At 36.5% G+C, this 15975-nt stretch overlaps 2 protein-coding genes across 12 annotated transcripts in view; one reads left to right on the top strand and one right to left on the bottom strand.

Annotated features, from left to right (window-relative positions):
• The window catches only part of usp (retinoid X receptor ultraspiracle), a 34102-nt gene extending 30434 nt beyond the window's left edge, over positions 1–3668 (top strand). For all 11 annotated transcript variants that reach the window (XM_089651485.1, XM_089651476.1, XM_089651474.1 and 8 more), the window contains one exon: positions 1–3668. In XM_089651485.1, coding sequence (XP_089507611.1) covers positions 1–207 — 207 coding nt within the window. In that variant the 3' untranslated portion in view covers positions 208–3668.
• The window catches only part of LOC149424350 (uncharacterized protein C05D11.1-like), a 25494-nt gene continuing 13182 nt past the window's right edge, over positions 3664–15975 (bottom strand). The window contains exons 6-15 of the mRNA XM_089651473.1: positions 15344–15486; positions 15143–15251; positions 14853–15023; positions 11020–11256; positions 10093–10273; positions 8348–8573; positions 7413–7752; positions 6984–7144; positions 6424–6576; positions 3664–3994 (exon numbers count right to left, since the gene is read on the bottom strand). Coding sequence (XP_089507599.1) covers positions 3886–3994; positions 6424–6576; positions 6984–7144; positions 7413–7752; positions 8348–8573; positions 10093–10273; positions 11020–11256; positions 14853–15023; positions 15143–15251; positions 15344–15486 — 1830 coding nt within the window. The 3' untranslated portion in view covers positions 3664–3885. The remainder of the gene's footprint in view (positions 3995–6423; positions 6577–6983; positions 7145–7412; positions 7753–8347; positions 8574–10092; positions 10274–11019; positions 11257–14852; positions 15024–15142; positions 15252–15343; positions 15487–15975) is intronic.

Here is a 15975-nt window from a genome sequence, read left to right on the forward strand (position 1 = left end):
GTGTACGCGTGCCTGGAGGAGCGGTGTCGCAGTGCGCGTGCGGGGGAAGAGGGGCGCTTCGCTGCACTGCTGCTGCGCCTGCCCGCGCTGCGCTCCATCTCCCTCAAGTGCTTCGAGCACCTATTCTTCTTCCGCCTCGTGGGGGATGTGCCCCTGGAGACTTGCCTCCTCGAGGCCCTCCAGCAGCCCATGGAACCCATCCTCTAATACCATACTGACCCTCTGTGCTTCGGAAATTGTTAAGTTTTATTTTTCGTTTGTACAAAAATTTTTAAACACCATTCGGTATGTTTTGGATTTCCGTACTGTAGCTATCTCGTTACATACTGATGTATTAGTCGTTCTGCAATAAGTACGTTAAACCTGTCGGTAAGTGGCAGAAATAAAATTTTAAGCTTTTATTATAACATTAGAATCGTCTTGGGCGATGAGAGAAGTGTATGGAACGAGTCTTTAAATAAAAATTCTATAAAATTACGTCCCACTTGCTTCACAATGTTTATAAAAATATTACGGATTATTTTATAATTTGGACTGGTTTATAATGAAATTAGTGAAACATTAGTTTCAATACGATCAGCTCAGTGATCTGTCCTCTGCCCTCTGAGGCAATGCGGCTCGGCCACTCTGTTCCTGTTTGGTGCATAATTTATAGAAATAATGCTAGTTAGTCCCCAGCGTCCATATTCATTACATATTATATACGTGTGTATATATTAGTGCGTAAAGCCTGTAAAGTGTTGAAGAGATGTTATGGACAGTGAGAAACGCCCAGTTATTGTTAATGTATACAACTAAGGATAATATAAATAAATAAATATATATATATATTATTATGGACTAATGTAGCATTTTAGAGAAGCAGTCGGGAGCCCAACTTCTGGATCCATTTGTTATATTATTATTATAAACATAGTAACGTATCACCCAAGTGGTAAACTAGACCCATGAGCTTTTATCATGGCTGGGTTACGTATTATCTTTTAAAATACCAACTTCACTAAATTATTAAAACTTGTATAATATATAGTACATGATATAACAGAAGTGTACCAAGACTCATTTTTCAATTTTTATTTGAAATATATTTTTCATTTCCGATATCTGTAAAGAGCATTATCTCCTTCCAGAAAGTATATCTAGAGTAAAAACACCAACAAAAACTTTTGAAAAAGTCTTGGCACGAATTTGCAACATTCCAGGGGTATCTGATTGAAAATGAGTCTGGGGCAGTAAAAGAAGCTGATTTAAAAAAAAAAAATTTTTTTGCAATGTAATCTTTTTGAATGTCAATGCATTTCTCACAGAAATTTCACAATATTTGCTGTAGTGAAACAGCCCCAGACAGCAGCCGTCTTCTCACCTTTATCAGTAACTCTTACATCTGTCGTGTTTTAAAAAAAAATTATAAATTAGTCGGGGCCAAATCTAGGACATAGGCGGGGTGAACAATTTCATTCATGCCTGTCACCCTAAAAGCACATTTCTGAAATAACATCACACCGCGCCTCAACTTCACCCTTCTTTTCTGCTTGATGTTTTCCCGCTGCTGAGCAATAAGTTTTGCATAATAGACCTCAGTTATCCTAGTCATTTTTGGTAGAAAGTCTTTAGAACTCCCCTCACTGTCCCAAATTATAGAGGTCATGATTTTAGTGGCGGCGCACTAGCTTTGAATTTTCTGGGAGCTGTTTCCCATATCCTACCCAATGTATAGATTTGTATAGACTCTGGATTACAGGTTAAAATTGCCGACACACAATTCGTCCCCACTCTTGTCGCACGGCTTGAAAAATGCACAAAGTTTCCACTCATCGCTGTCAATCAAATGGTGTTAACGTTCTGGGCCCTCAAAACTCGCATACCTATCTCATGTTTAAATAGTTATGGAGATCTCAACTATTTCTGTACAAATTTTTACTTCATTGGCTATCCGCTGAATACAAACTACCTTCCTTGTTTTTATACACTCAAGTCCATCTTTTAACTGTCACATAAGATGGAGAAGACTTAACAATTTAACTACTGTGAATATTTTTTGACCAGTTCGGAGATGCTGTATGAGCGATGCGAGTAATGCGTTGTCATTCGAAATTGATAACGTTGAAATATAAAAAATAAATTTTTGAAATCGGTTGACTTTCACTACCCTATGCTCATTTTCCATCAAGACTCCCCTTGTAGCATTTTTGATCAGTTGAATAACCTGTACCACTACATACAAATAAAAATGCTTCAGAAGGAAAAAGGTTAATGCGGCAACTATAGTAGAAGACAGTACCTGTTTTTATTTTTGACACACTTGTATAAAATTCTGTAGAATGTGTTCCAATACTGGCAGAAAGACATTATTCTAAAATCATGGACATGCAAATTAGACCACGGGTCACTCAAAACGAAATGAGCAAGTAATAATGTTCCTCTGATTTCAATCACTTGATTTTGGATGTCCAGATTTAACTAGTTCTCGTTGAGACTTTTTTTTTCATCTCTATTGGCAGATATCAATTTAATTACCTCTACAGAACAATCTGTCGAGGTTTAGATATTAAACATGCGTACATAATCATATGTATTTGACAATTTTTTTGTTGTTTTAATAATCATTAATATAAAAGTACTGTGGTGAAACATTGTAATATTAATGACAATGTGGATTGTTAAACAGCGTGAGCGCATCATGGTTAGGAGGGGCTCCTAAATGTTCAACTAAGTTTGTTGTTTTTATTTATTGAAAGATATACCCAAATGAATCTTTATTTATCAAGTTTCCTGCAGAAGCCTGAGGCCATCAAACCCCATATTGAATAAAATATATCAGATGCGAATCCATCTTTGCGTATGGTCCTGCCGATGAATCCATAAATTCTCCATCTTTCTCATAAACGACGCATGTAACCGAAGGAGCTCTCGGTGATTTTTTTTTGACATTTTTTTCTGACCATTTTTCAGGAGAAACTAAAATCTAGCTACAGCTAATCCAGTGGTGATATTCAGACCATTCCTGTACATTGCTGCTCTTAGACAGCATTTCAGGATGAGTTACAAGGTGACGGATTTGCAGTGATGATATCTGAAACTTGATTGCAGCTTTCAGCTCACGACTGAGCGATAATTCCTCTCAAGAGAAAGTGCCAAGTTAAGTGAATACCACACTCATTTCTGTGCAAACATATTTTGTATGTAGCTTTTAACTGGAGAATCTGAAACTTGATTGCAGCTTTCAGCTCACGACTGAGCGATAATTCCTCTCAAGAGAAAGTGCCAAGTTAAGTGAATACCACACTCATTTCTGTGCAAACATATTTTGTATGTAGCTTTTAACTGGAGAATGATTTGACAATGGACAATCACACGGCTCTGTCTCCACTCCCGTTATATTAATCTCCGGTCACATTCCATTTGTATTAAAGTGCAGCAGTCGATGTTGATGATTTGGGAAAGTTTTAATATATTTTGTTAAAAGAAAGTCTAAATTGGAAGGGATAGAGAAGAATATTGCCTGTTAGAAATGTTAAAAATTAAAGAGGTTGTGAAGTATGTAATTTTATATACATGTGTTATGCAAAATGTTTGTCACTTGAATTTATAATTATATATTTACTGTAATCAAGCTCATGTAAATATCAGAAAATTGATGAAATGAAATAAAATACGTTTTGAATAAACAGTGTTTTAATTACATAATGAATATTAATCAATATAAAAACTATTTTTAATTATTCTAGGTGTGATTAGAGAGCAATAAATATGTGTACGTATTTAACACAAAGCGTAAGAGAAATAAATGACAATGTTTTGGTGTAGTGTATTTATTGACAAAATAAACTTTGGCTGTCAATACTTCAAATGCATGCAAACATTTTCGAATTTGACTTAGACGATTCATCTGGACTCGTTTGACTCCTCATCTGACCAGGACCAGTCACTTGACTTGCAATCATTCAAGCGACTCTCTTCTGGTGAACTGTAGGTGCTGAGGTTATGGCCCATTCTGTAAATAGAAATTTTCTTTAAGTCATATCAGTATGCAAAATTCTTTTGAAGGCCATCCAAAGTAAGCTGATATGCTCGGGCGTGCTTTTTTATGCGATATACATAATCTACAAATAAATTCAAACTGTGAGCCAGCCAAATGTTATTATAGAAACTGGTTGTTCACATCTGATTTATATAAATAAAAATGTAATTGTTCATTTGTTCAAAATCTTAAATCTTTGAAAGTTCCTCAGCGATTGCTTGGAAATGTTTACACAACATTGCATTGGAATACGCATGTGTTTTTATACACCTATATTATACGGGGCGTCCCAGGGTAAAAGGGACAAACTTTGGGGGGTGATTCTACATAAAATTAGAAGTAGAAAATATAAGTAATTTTTTCGAAATTCCTTCGTTTTAAGGTAGTTTTGTAGGTAAAAAAAATTCAATTGTTTGTATGGGAAAATAAATATTCTACTATGAAAAAATATTTTGGTATGGGAAAAATAAAGTTGAATTTTGAAAAAAGTTATTTATCTTTTTAACTTTCTACCATGTAACGCACTTTACCCCCGGACACCCTGTATAGATGTCACCTTTGACAGGTAAAAACATAATTTTTTAAAAACAGCGCCATCTGTTGGATTTAAAAGTAAACACGCGCTATTGTTTCTCTATCTGCACATACAGACTGCGGGACAGACCACAGCAAGGTGTAGCGGGGTACAGCTAGTTCTAAATATGTATGCTTCTATCGAAATATATATAAATCTGTACCGATCAAACATTTAAGCATTGCTTATATTAATGAGATCACCGCATAACAGGTTTGTTTCTTTTTAATAACTTGTTTTCTTTTTTCTTGTTAATTTTTTTTTAATGTGAAACCGCACAAGGGTCTCAACTGCTCCTAACTGTCTGGAGCCAGTGAGACTATGGCATCCCCAATTGGGGTGTGTTGTGAGACAAAAGGTAGTGGGATAGGGGAAAGAGATGGGGGGAGAGGAAGTTTGGGAAGCACCTCTCAGACAAGTCACCAAACACGGCCAACGCCATTTTAAGCAAAATTTCAATTCTAAATGGTGGTCTTACACCAGGGTGATGCTGACAGTATCTTCCACTCTGGAACGTGCCGCAAATATACAACTTAACCACGCCGGGATTCCAACCCGCAACCTCCAGCTTGCTAGCCGAAAGCCTTACCCCTCGACCACGGAGGATATAATCTTATAATTTTTCCTTTCTTTCCATATTGTACTATGACTGTCAATAACTTTCATGCGTGTATATGATTGATTCTAAATAAATATTATGTATATCCGGGGCGCTTCTCTTATAGGTGCAACGTGTGAAGGGCACACTGACGGTCAAGCGTCTGGAGCGGCCAGGGGCACCCACCGAACCTATCTTATTTTAAAAAGTGGCTGCTGATATCTGCACACATGCTCATTGTTTATTTTATTATTTTTATCTGTGCCGGCTACTGATTAGACAATACACACCAGAAATGCCTTCCATGTAGATTGGAATGGAAACCGATGCGGCGTCTGACTTAGTACCTTTTGGTTCTAGCCAATTTAGCACACACTGTCTCTCTTACACTACTCTCGCCATTCTATTTTATCGAAATTTAAATTTCACATTGGTGATGAAACCAATTTTTATATTAGTAATTTAAGCAAAGGTCAGACTTTTTCATCTCAAAACATGCCCACATCGCATTTCTTGTATTCTTTATTCTACTATGTCATATTACTGTACTCTGTTTTTTATTTTTTAAAGTCCATTGCATGGAAGATATGTCGTGCCTGTCTCACTAAGAACTTCTGTGTTGAGAGCAAGCTTAGTTTATAACAGTTTGCGTATCTCTTCTTGATATTCGATGAAATATTATTCGCTCTATGATTATCAAATTCTTGAAAAGTAATGTTGAAACGTCCATTTTAATCAAAGAGGGTTGTTTATGTATTTTCCAAACAATCTGTTAAGTAAAGTAGTGCGTACGTACAACGTTCTCAGCACAAATTACATCAATTAACACATTTTTTTGTAGAATCATGATACTCGTGAGCAGGCAGCTAATTGCATCAATAAAATAGTTGCTAACCCTTGTATTTGACTATTTTACATATCACATAAGTACATTTTACTGTCCTTTTATTTAGAGCTATGCTATATTTTTTTATTTCTTCATATGAAGCGATTACTTTGTGATGTGACATTATAATTTAAAATTAAACAATAACTTAGTAAACATCACTTATAGATGATAAGTGATGTTTACTAAGTTATTGTTTAATTTTAAATTATATCTTTTTACATGACTATTACATAATAATGGTTAATCTGTTGTATCGACAAAAGAATGAAAGATCTCCCGGCCACAGGAAGGCAATTGCGTAAAAGTTAAGTCGTAAATCTGCATTAACACAGGTGACTTACTGCGTAAACTGTGTGGCGATCTCTTGCACCCTGGTGGGGTGGCACACGATGGACACGGTGGACTGTGCGGGTGCGTAGAGAGCGGGCAACCAGCGCTCCGCCGCCTTGCGTGCTTCCTGTTCGGTCACCGCACACACCGAACACACCAGCTGCCTGCAAATAACAAACAACACTAATAAAATACAATGTAATAAACTGTGCGGAATCTCGCACCCTGGTCATGTGGCACACGGTTGGATGTGCTGGCGCCTAAAGAGCGGGCGACTGGCGCTCGGCTTGGGCTTAGCTTGCATGCTTCCCGTTCGGTCACCACACACCGAACATCCCGACGGATTTGTCCACCAAATACTATCAGATTTTACTATTTAGATGGTCGAGATAGTGATAGTATTATAAATGGGATAGTGAAATTGTAACTCACCTCATGTAGCTGTCGTCCACTTGGCGCAAGTATTTATTGTAACTTATTCATGTATCTGTTGTCCACTTGGTGTAAGTATTTATTATAACTCACCTCATGTAGATGTCGTCCACTTGTCCAAGTATTTATTGTAACTCACCTCATGTAGCTGTCGTCCACTTGGTGTAAGTATTTATTGAGGGATTCCTTGACGAGTTTTGAAGGAGTCTTCTCTCTTTCCACTATCTCAAACACAAGTGAACTCTTTGCGCAGGCAAACAGGTTTTCATCCCAATCTCCTGCCGATTCCAAAAATGTTTTCTGAAATTGATAAAATTTTAGGTTTAAAACTAGGACTGTATCAAAATATAACTAGTCATTGGAAGTAATAACTAGGCGCTGTCAACACCCAACACTAATTAAGTAAATTAGTGTCAATAATATTATGCTACGCAACGTTATTATGCTACATACGAATATTATGCGATGCAACGTGGTCAACGCATCAACTGGGTGTACCTATTGATTTTTATACAAGTCAAAATTAGTTCCGATTTTATCATCAACGTATCAAAAAAAGATGACTTACAAAGATTTTGATGGTCTGCTGGTACGCTTCAGTGGGATTGGTCGCCTTGTACAGCATCAGTCGCAGCAGTCCCTCTCCAGGCAAGGGGAGTACCAGGAACCCATAGGCCAGGCCGGCACCCCTCACCAGCCGCCACATGGGCCCCTCCAGCTGCGTGAAGTACTGCAGCGCCACCAGCAGCGCCGGCAGCTCTGGGTGCTGCAGTCCAAGGGGCCCCGGACTCGTCTGCTCTAGGAAACACGATTCCAGGCCGCCCACGCCCACGATGCAGCCTTTGCCCAAGCGCTTGTCGGCAGAGCGGAGGAGATGGCTGTCCGCTGCAATGTCACCCCTACGCACGCTGGTGGGTTAAACAAACACATGGGAATAATTAAATATAGTATCACAAGACTTGAAATGAGAACCGCTGGGAATTACTCATATAATCACTAATAACGCCCAAATTCAATATTATTTAATCAGGAAAACCTTCCTGGACCTAACACCAGACAATACAGAGAGTACAGAGGCAATTTATAAAAATACCAAGGGCTTTGAAAGACCGGCAATATAAAGATAGACTCAAGGAACTAAGATTACCAATGTTAAAAGAGAAAGGGGTGCCTTGTTTGAGACTTTCAAAAGTTTATCTGGGTATTATAGTCACCCTGGCATCCAAGAAATTTTCACCATAGATAACACCATAAATAATAATAATCTTAATAATAATTCTGGCATCCAAGAAATTTTCACCATAGATAACACCACAAATAATAATAATCTGGTGTTATTTGATTCTCACAGCCCCAATATCACAATATTGTGATTTGGAGTATTTTGCTGTATCGGGCTTCCTCCTTCTTTTATAAATGTTTTAGACAGCCTTCCAGCGTCCATCATCAGTTCAGATGTATAGATTGTGGTGAAAAGTATCTTTATTTGTCTAGAAGTAATACCATGTTGCGGGTGTGGTGGCGAATTTCTGCCAGGGCTCTGCGGTCAGGGGATGCGCCTGGAGGTCTGCTGCCAGCTGCACCCACAGGTTCCCGGGAGCCAGCAGGCGCGCCAGGACCTGCTGCAGCTTCAGCACCACCCCAGGAGCGCCCTCGCCCTCCAGGCGCTGCAGCACTGAGCGCAGGAAGGACTGCTGACGGAGCATGCTGCAACTGTAGACATTACTCTCTGGAAATTTTAATGACACATATTATAATATATCCAGCGCACCGGAGTGAATCAGGACGCATCTGATATGACTTTAACCAGCGATTTTTTAACATATTTGAAGTAAAAAATATAGACATCCTTTTGCTGCCTGGTGACACTGATTTATCAACTAACCCATTAGCCCCAAACCCCGGCTACGAGACGGGTGTGCGTCTCGAGTACGTAACCCCAAACCCCGGCTGTAGGACATCTTGTAGTAGGTCGGCCTAAAAACCAGTCACTAATCATACCAGTTACATCTGAGAATAAAATTTTTAATGTCAATCGTTCTGGAGATAATGAAGCTTTCTTTTCGTAGTATTGACAATAAGGTCTGTAATATTTTTACCTTGATATTTTTATTTATTTTATATATACAATCGAACATATAATGAACTTATAATGATTACGGCAATAGCCAGCATACAGCTATAATGAGCAATTACTAAACGATATTGTTTTCAGGCTTATCTTCATATAATTGTTGGCTGTTATAACGAGGTTTATTCCTGATATACATAAGATGCAAATAATTTTGTCAACACAATTTCTGAATACTTAATGGATCGTTGGGTAGAAACAAAAACCAACAAAGGGGTGGAATAGCGCGGCGGTTAGCTGCCCGGCGACCAATGGCGGCTGGTGGGAATTTCCTCTCCCGTTAGGGACAGATTCATATTTTTATGGCACTGTATAAGATTGTCGGCTATGTGAAATATTGCTATCCATCGAACACTATGTAAAATTGGCATAAAATCTGCATAAGGAATGCGAAATTTATTTCCTTTTTACGTCTTCTTTTGTAATACAACTCATTGACAATTTTGTTTTAAAACCAATAAATATGCTTATGAAGGTACCTAGTTGAGTACCTACATCCCTGCAAGGGGTGAATTTATGATAGTGAAGCACAACTTTTCAGCAGAAGGGCCGCCACTTTGCCTATTTTTCAAACAGCCCGTGACCTACAAATGGATTTTTTTTTTTTGAGGGGGATGGGGTTAACAGCGAAATTCAAGATTTAAGGTTTCTGTAGATTTTTTAGAATTTGGTGTTATGCAAACCGGTTCTTCAAATTTAATTCCATTTAGGACATGCAGTGTAAATTAACCAAAGCAAAAAATGTTCTGAGCCAGGGTATTCAAGAATTACCCCAAACATTTTGATTTTTCTCTTAGCCAAGTGGGCCGTATGAAATTGGATGCGGGCTGCGGGTTAAGTCAAATTTTACAGCCGAAAACCATAACAATCCTTCTTTTTTTGTTACTTTTTATAAATAAAAATGATAAAAAGTATTTTTTAGACATATAAATATATATTTTTTTTTTATATTCCAAATATTTTTTTGCAAATTTGAAATCAATATATTTAAACTTATGGTTTAAAAGTTATAATATTAGATTTAATACACCAATGGAGATTTCCAATTTCAAGTACAAAATAAACTGTCAAGCTTCAGTGAGTCAATTTGCATTTAAATATATAGTATGGTGTTTACTGTCAGAGTAGTTGAGGTCCCGGAGCAGGTCCACGACAAGGCGCTCCCCATCCCGGCGGAGTGTGGCTACTTCCTGCACCATGCGCTGCGCCACCACCACCAGCCGCTCCTTCACCAGCTGCGTGGCCATCAGCACCTCCCACAGCAGCGTCACCACGCGGCCATACCGTTCTGGTTCACACTGACAACAACACATATAAGTTTAATATGAACATTCTGTGTTCTGGATATGAAGGTGGTGTCGGCAAGGTGGTTGAATGGTGACTGACTGGTTATAGCTTAAGATGGTACACTGTACAATACATTACTACTGTTACATGAATAACAATGTGCGATGGTTGCCTAATTAATTAGAGACTATCAGATATTTAAAATTCGAATGAACACCGTTAGTAAAATTAAAGTGATTTATTTTTGGGGTATTATGCCGTTTTGCGCTGACTCATTCTATAGCTAACTTTTCGGCCAGCATTACGGACAGATGTATCCTGATGATGGACACTGAAGTGAGGTCTGAAATGTTCTCTAAAAAAGGAGTTAGTGCAACACGGCTTAATACCCCAAAAATAAATCACTATTATGTAATATTTTTGGCTGTGAAAATAATCATTCAAATTTAGATCTGTTAAAAATAAATACACATTTCAAACATAGAATTATTATTACAATTTATTTAAATTAAATAATTTTGAAACCTCGTCGTAAGTTCCAATTCTGAAAATTAAAGGTTCATTGAACTCGAATAATTTAATGCATTTGCAGGAATATGAAGAAATATGTATTTCACATCATCCATGCACCGACAACCGAAATCAGTATGTTTAATTAATGGTAATTGTAAAAGAGCATTATATATTATCTTGCCTTTGTAAATGAAATTTGATTTAATCACTCGACAAATAATTAAGACACCATGTATTTATTTACCTGTGTGGAAAGAATGGCAATCTGGCTAAACTCTCCGGGAGAGAATCTCTTAGCTTTCCTGATACCGAGGTCCAACTTGATATCGTTAGTCAGGTCCTCAATGTCGGAGAGCAAGGTGGTGTGAGGGAGCAGCTCCCCGTTCCTCTTCACCGGACTTTCCATCAGCACGGCCAGCAAGAGCGGCAGCCATTTGGCTTCCTTGGTAGTCAGGCTGCTCGTGTCTATCACCACGGATATCTGGAAGCAGAAAAAAAAAGTTAATGGTAGTGAAAACATACAAAGAGAGTTTGGATGCTGTGTAATTAGAAGTCATGTTGGGAAACTTCCTTAGTTGGGAAAAAGTAGCGTAAATCGCCCTATGATGAGATACGCTGAGGACTCGGAAGAGGTTTACCTCCAAAGCCGGAAGCCTTAAGGCCTTTGAAGAAGAAACATTTCAACAATAAATTGAACAAAACACATTTACATCCAATCCTAGGAAACACTTCCTTACAAACAGAGTAGTAGAAGCAAACGAACTTACACAACATGTTGATGCTACAAATATAAATCAATTTAAAGCTCGATTGGATTCTCATTTGTAGAGAAGAAAATTTACAATTTATATGAGTTCAACTGCTGAAAGCCAGTGAGACTATGGCATCTCTAATTTAACCTGATTCATGCGGCTGTCACTAATGTGACCCATTAGGCGGCTATTCCTGCACAATGTCCCATATGATTCAAGAAGTTTCACTAAAATACATTCACTGCAAGCACGGTCCCTTCATACATTGCTTTGTGGGCAGCGCTTCACAAAAAACAAACATTTTAATTGTTAGAAGAAGTGTTCTGATAAGATAAGCGATGAACAAAGAATAGTTAATTTTAGGAGACTTTGGGGTTTAGAAATTCATGGTAACTTTGATTAGTAAACAAAAGAAGCACAGATACGGAATCCAGGCATAAATTACAATGTTGAGATTGATCAAGAGCTCATTTATGTCTCTAAGAATATATTCCTGGGTACATTTTCTGTAAGCGAACAATTTGTGTACATAAATGTTGTGTTTTATGAATGACAAAAAAAACATTACTTAACTGGTCTCACTATGCCTGATCTTCAAGGGAAACATCAAAACCACTCATACTGTCATACCACTCATACTGATGACATTAAAAACAGAGTGTTTGCATAAAATCTATTGTGCAACATCACATTTTACAAAAGTAGAATCTGATAAACTGTATTCTGACAATGACTTGAATTTTTGTCATTTGTGTACTTCAATTGAAATCATTGTTTTACATCTAAAAAATGTCGGACAGAGAGATATATCAGAATTTAGTTAATGAAAACTTATATCTGGGATTTTACGATTTTATCTAAAAAGATCAGTATGATCAATGACCCATTTTTGTCAATTTGGCCAATCATTCAATCGTACATTCACGAAATATACATGCATAATGAGATTGTTTCTCGCTGTTGAAGGCCAGAGCATAAAACAGAAAAATATTAGTGGAACCTGACGTTTTATTAGCCCAAAGGATGCTGATTTTCTTTATCATACATTTTCAGAGCATTAAGGTCAAAATCGCATCACAAATTATTCTAATAAGGATCATATTAGAATGCCCGCATGTTTTACAGAGACCCATCGGCGTTCCACTGATTAAAGGTCTCTGAGCAAAAAGCAGGAAGCCAAATTAATCACCTAATGGTAAAGTCGCAAGTGCTTCATTTGATTCAAAAATTCTTAATGTACCTCACCAGCAATGAAGTATGTATTATCGTAAGCTCTAGTTGCCTGTGTGTATTTTACCATTTTCGATCTTGATGAAAGGGAAGGCACTTGTTACATTTAGGGCGAAGCTAAATGCAATGGAAAAGAAATCTCAAGTTGTTTTCTTGATTTCAAATTAAAACAACATGAAATGGTAAGCAAAATTTTCAAATTTGTCAAAATTAAAACTGCATTGTTTGTGCACTTTATATGTATAGAATCTACTGTATGGTTGGATGGGCTACAATAGTTTGTAAACCATATAAAGTAGTATATAATATAAGAAGCATACGGTGACCGGATAAATCATCACAATGATAATTCACCACATCTTTAAAACGTTATATAAAGTCATGGAAAGTGATGAAACAAAAACTTTATTAAGTGGGTTAAGTAGGTTAGGTTAGGTTAAAAAAAAAATTTATTTCATCGTTTCTAAATAATTTATATCACTTTTTAAAGTGTGTTGAATTGTCACTGTGTTGAGTTATCATGGAACAGAAGCATACGGACCACTTTTGGAGGGGTACAACTAAGCAAAAATTATCATTATGTTTTAATTCTAATGAATTATTGAAAATAAATTACAAATACGATTTATCTAGTAGTAACTACTTTACTTTAGGAGTAAAAATCAACACATTGGTCGCCAAAAACTGATCCCTTTTCAAATAGATAGTCTACCAATTCAAAAAGCTAAGAGATAAATATGGCGTAACAGTGGCATTATTTCTAATTCTTATACATAGTACATTTTTTTAAATATTTTTCCATTAATTTGAAGAATAATTACGAAAATCATACTGAGTTTTAACTACTTAAATGTGTTAATTTCTCTGATTTTGACATTTTTTTATATTTTTAATTTTCTTTTTATCCATCAATATTACGAAATTGAATAAATTTATGATGCTTATCAAATAACTTAATTTCAATTGATATTAAAAAACTTACTTACTATATTTTCAATCCCCAAAGTATAAAAGAATAGACACACAAAATAAAATACCAGTTAGACAAGCGTACAAAGAAAACATAAAAACTCCGACAGTAAATTCAAGCTTTGGACAAAGACACTACCAATACCATGCTATAAAAGCTTTCAACAGTGTAAAACTTAAAATTAAAATTGAGGAAAATAAAAATAAATTCACACACAAAATTACAAAATGGATTAAAGAACAAAAAAGACAATATTACCTAAATGTCATAGCATAAAATAAAAATAAAACCTACACGTAACACACAAAACCAATATAAACACACATCACTCACAAACACACAAGATTATATTTTAAATATAGTACATATTTACTCTTTATATGTATTATGTAGATTATATTTTCATATTATAAAATGAAGGCCTCAGCACGGGCAAGTCACCCAGTGAGGCCAACATTAATGAAAAACTTTGAAATGTAAAAAATATTGTACCAAATAAAAAAAATAAAAAAATAAAATTATTTGCACAAACCCCACGTAAATTATGATACCTAATACTTTCAATGAAACTATTTGACCTTCACGCACGTGTATCTTTTAGTCCTGCCTGTCAAAGTCTTTGAATGTTGTAAACGCAATTGTTGACAGCATCCAGCGCACAGAAAACGACTTTAATGCTTATTGGTATACAATGTTATACCGATAATACTGTGCATTACCTACATAATATTATGAATACCTACATATTGTATACCTACATAATATTACGAATCAAGTGCTTTGTTTTTTAAATATATTGAATAATGAATTGAATATTATTGAATATTTTCCGATTACTACCTATTTAATTTTGGATCTGTAATTGATGTTGCGGATCGTAAAAGATCTACAGAGCTAATTTGGCATACTATTTTTGTCAATAATTGCATCTTGTTCATGAGTTAGTCTATAGATTAGTACATTATTTGACAGTCAGTATTTACACATTGATCAGCATCCCTTCTACAAAAAGTCACAGACAGCAACCGATAACACTGTGTCAAAATGTACTGGAATAGATTGTGATGGAACATCCGGAGTTGTAAAAAGATGGGGAAGGGGAAGCTTAGGAAGTATAGAACATACGTAGACAAAGAGAGATGGGACGTGGTGGATGCGCGTGTAAAAGGGCATGTGCTGCAAAGGGAAGTGGGGGCATGGTGCACCCCCGCTGGCCCAGGTCTCCAGGGTGTGGAAGCGGATCCCATCGCACTGTGCCACGCCCATACTGGTCAGCACTTCGGCCGGCACCTCGCGCTGCAACCATACAAGAGATATTTATAAGTATAACATCCGCTTCAAATCAGATCCCTGTGGCAGGTGAAATTAGATAGAGTTAAGTTAAAATAGATTAGAAAGAGTGGAATGTGACAAACCCCATTGTGCTCCATGGCCTTGTTGAGTAGCTGCTCCTTCTCTTGTAAGCCTTTAGGTCCGAGTGTCTTGATTTGTTCCTGGACACGCAACTCTTCCTCGTGAGCCATTCTACAAAAAAACATTCAGATGTCAACGTTATTTCTACATTATTTATAGAGCGTCAGAAAGGATCAAAGAAGATTTACCGTATTTTCACTTACTTTTCCATGAGGTCCGTGCTGGGGATGCCAATGACGGCCTTGTGGTCTCCACACAGCCACTCTTGGCAAAGACTGCGCCACCACTCCACGTCCTTCTCCTCCAGTTTTCGGAGGATCCTCTGCTTGTTGAGTCTCTCTTCCATCTATCATAATATTAATACATAATCATTATTTACTTGCCTGAAAACCTGCTTCAAAATGTTTGTAATTAATAAAACTCAAATAAAGGCATAATGCTGACGTTATTACGTATTCATCTTTTTTATGAAATAATTAGAAATGTATAAAATCACAACATTGTATCCAAAAAAATAATTGGTTATATTTCACAAATAATAATTAAAGTATTCCTTGAATAACAATTTCACATTTAAATCAAGTGGTCTAAAAATTCCAATATTCAAAATTAATACTTCAGCATAATATTATGCGAATACGATTGTAAAAACTACATTTACAAAAAATACAATTTGTAGAACTTATTTTAACAACTTCAGTGGTAAAAATCCACCATTTTCACATTCTTGTTTGCTTTCCAATGATTCATTTATTGAAAAAGTCATTTTTCTACCCCGTGCTGACAATTCAGATTCAATGTTACGAGTTTAGAAATATAGGGTTTTCCAATAAGA

Source organism: Hesperophylax consimilis, chromosome 4, assembly GCF_061612785.1.
Source record: "Hesperophylax consimilis isolate HC1 chromosome 4, BYU_Hcon_1.0, whole genome shotgun sequence".
NCBI lineage: Eukaryota > Metazoa > Arthropoda > Insecta > Trichoptera > Limnephilidae > Hesperophylax > Hesperophylax consimilis.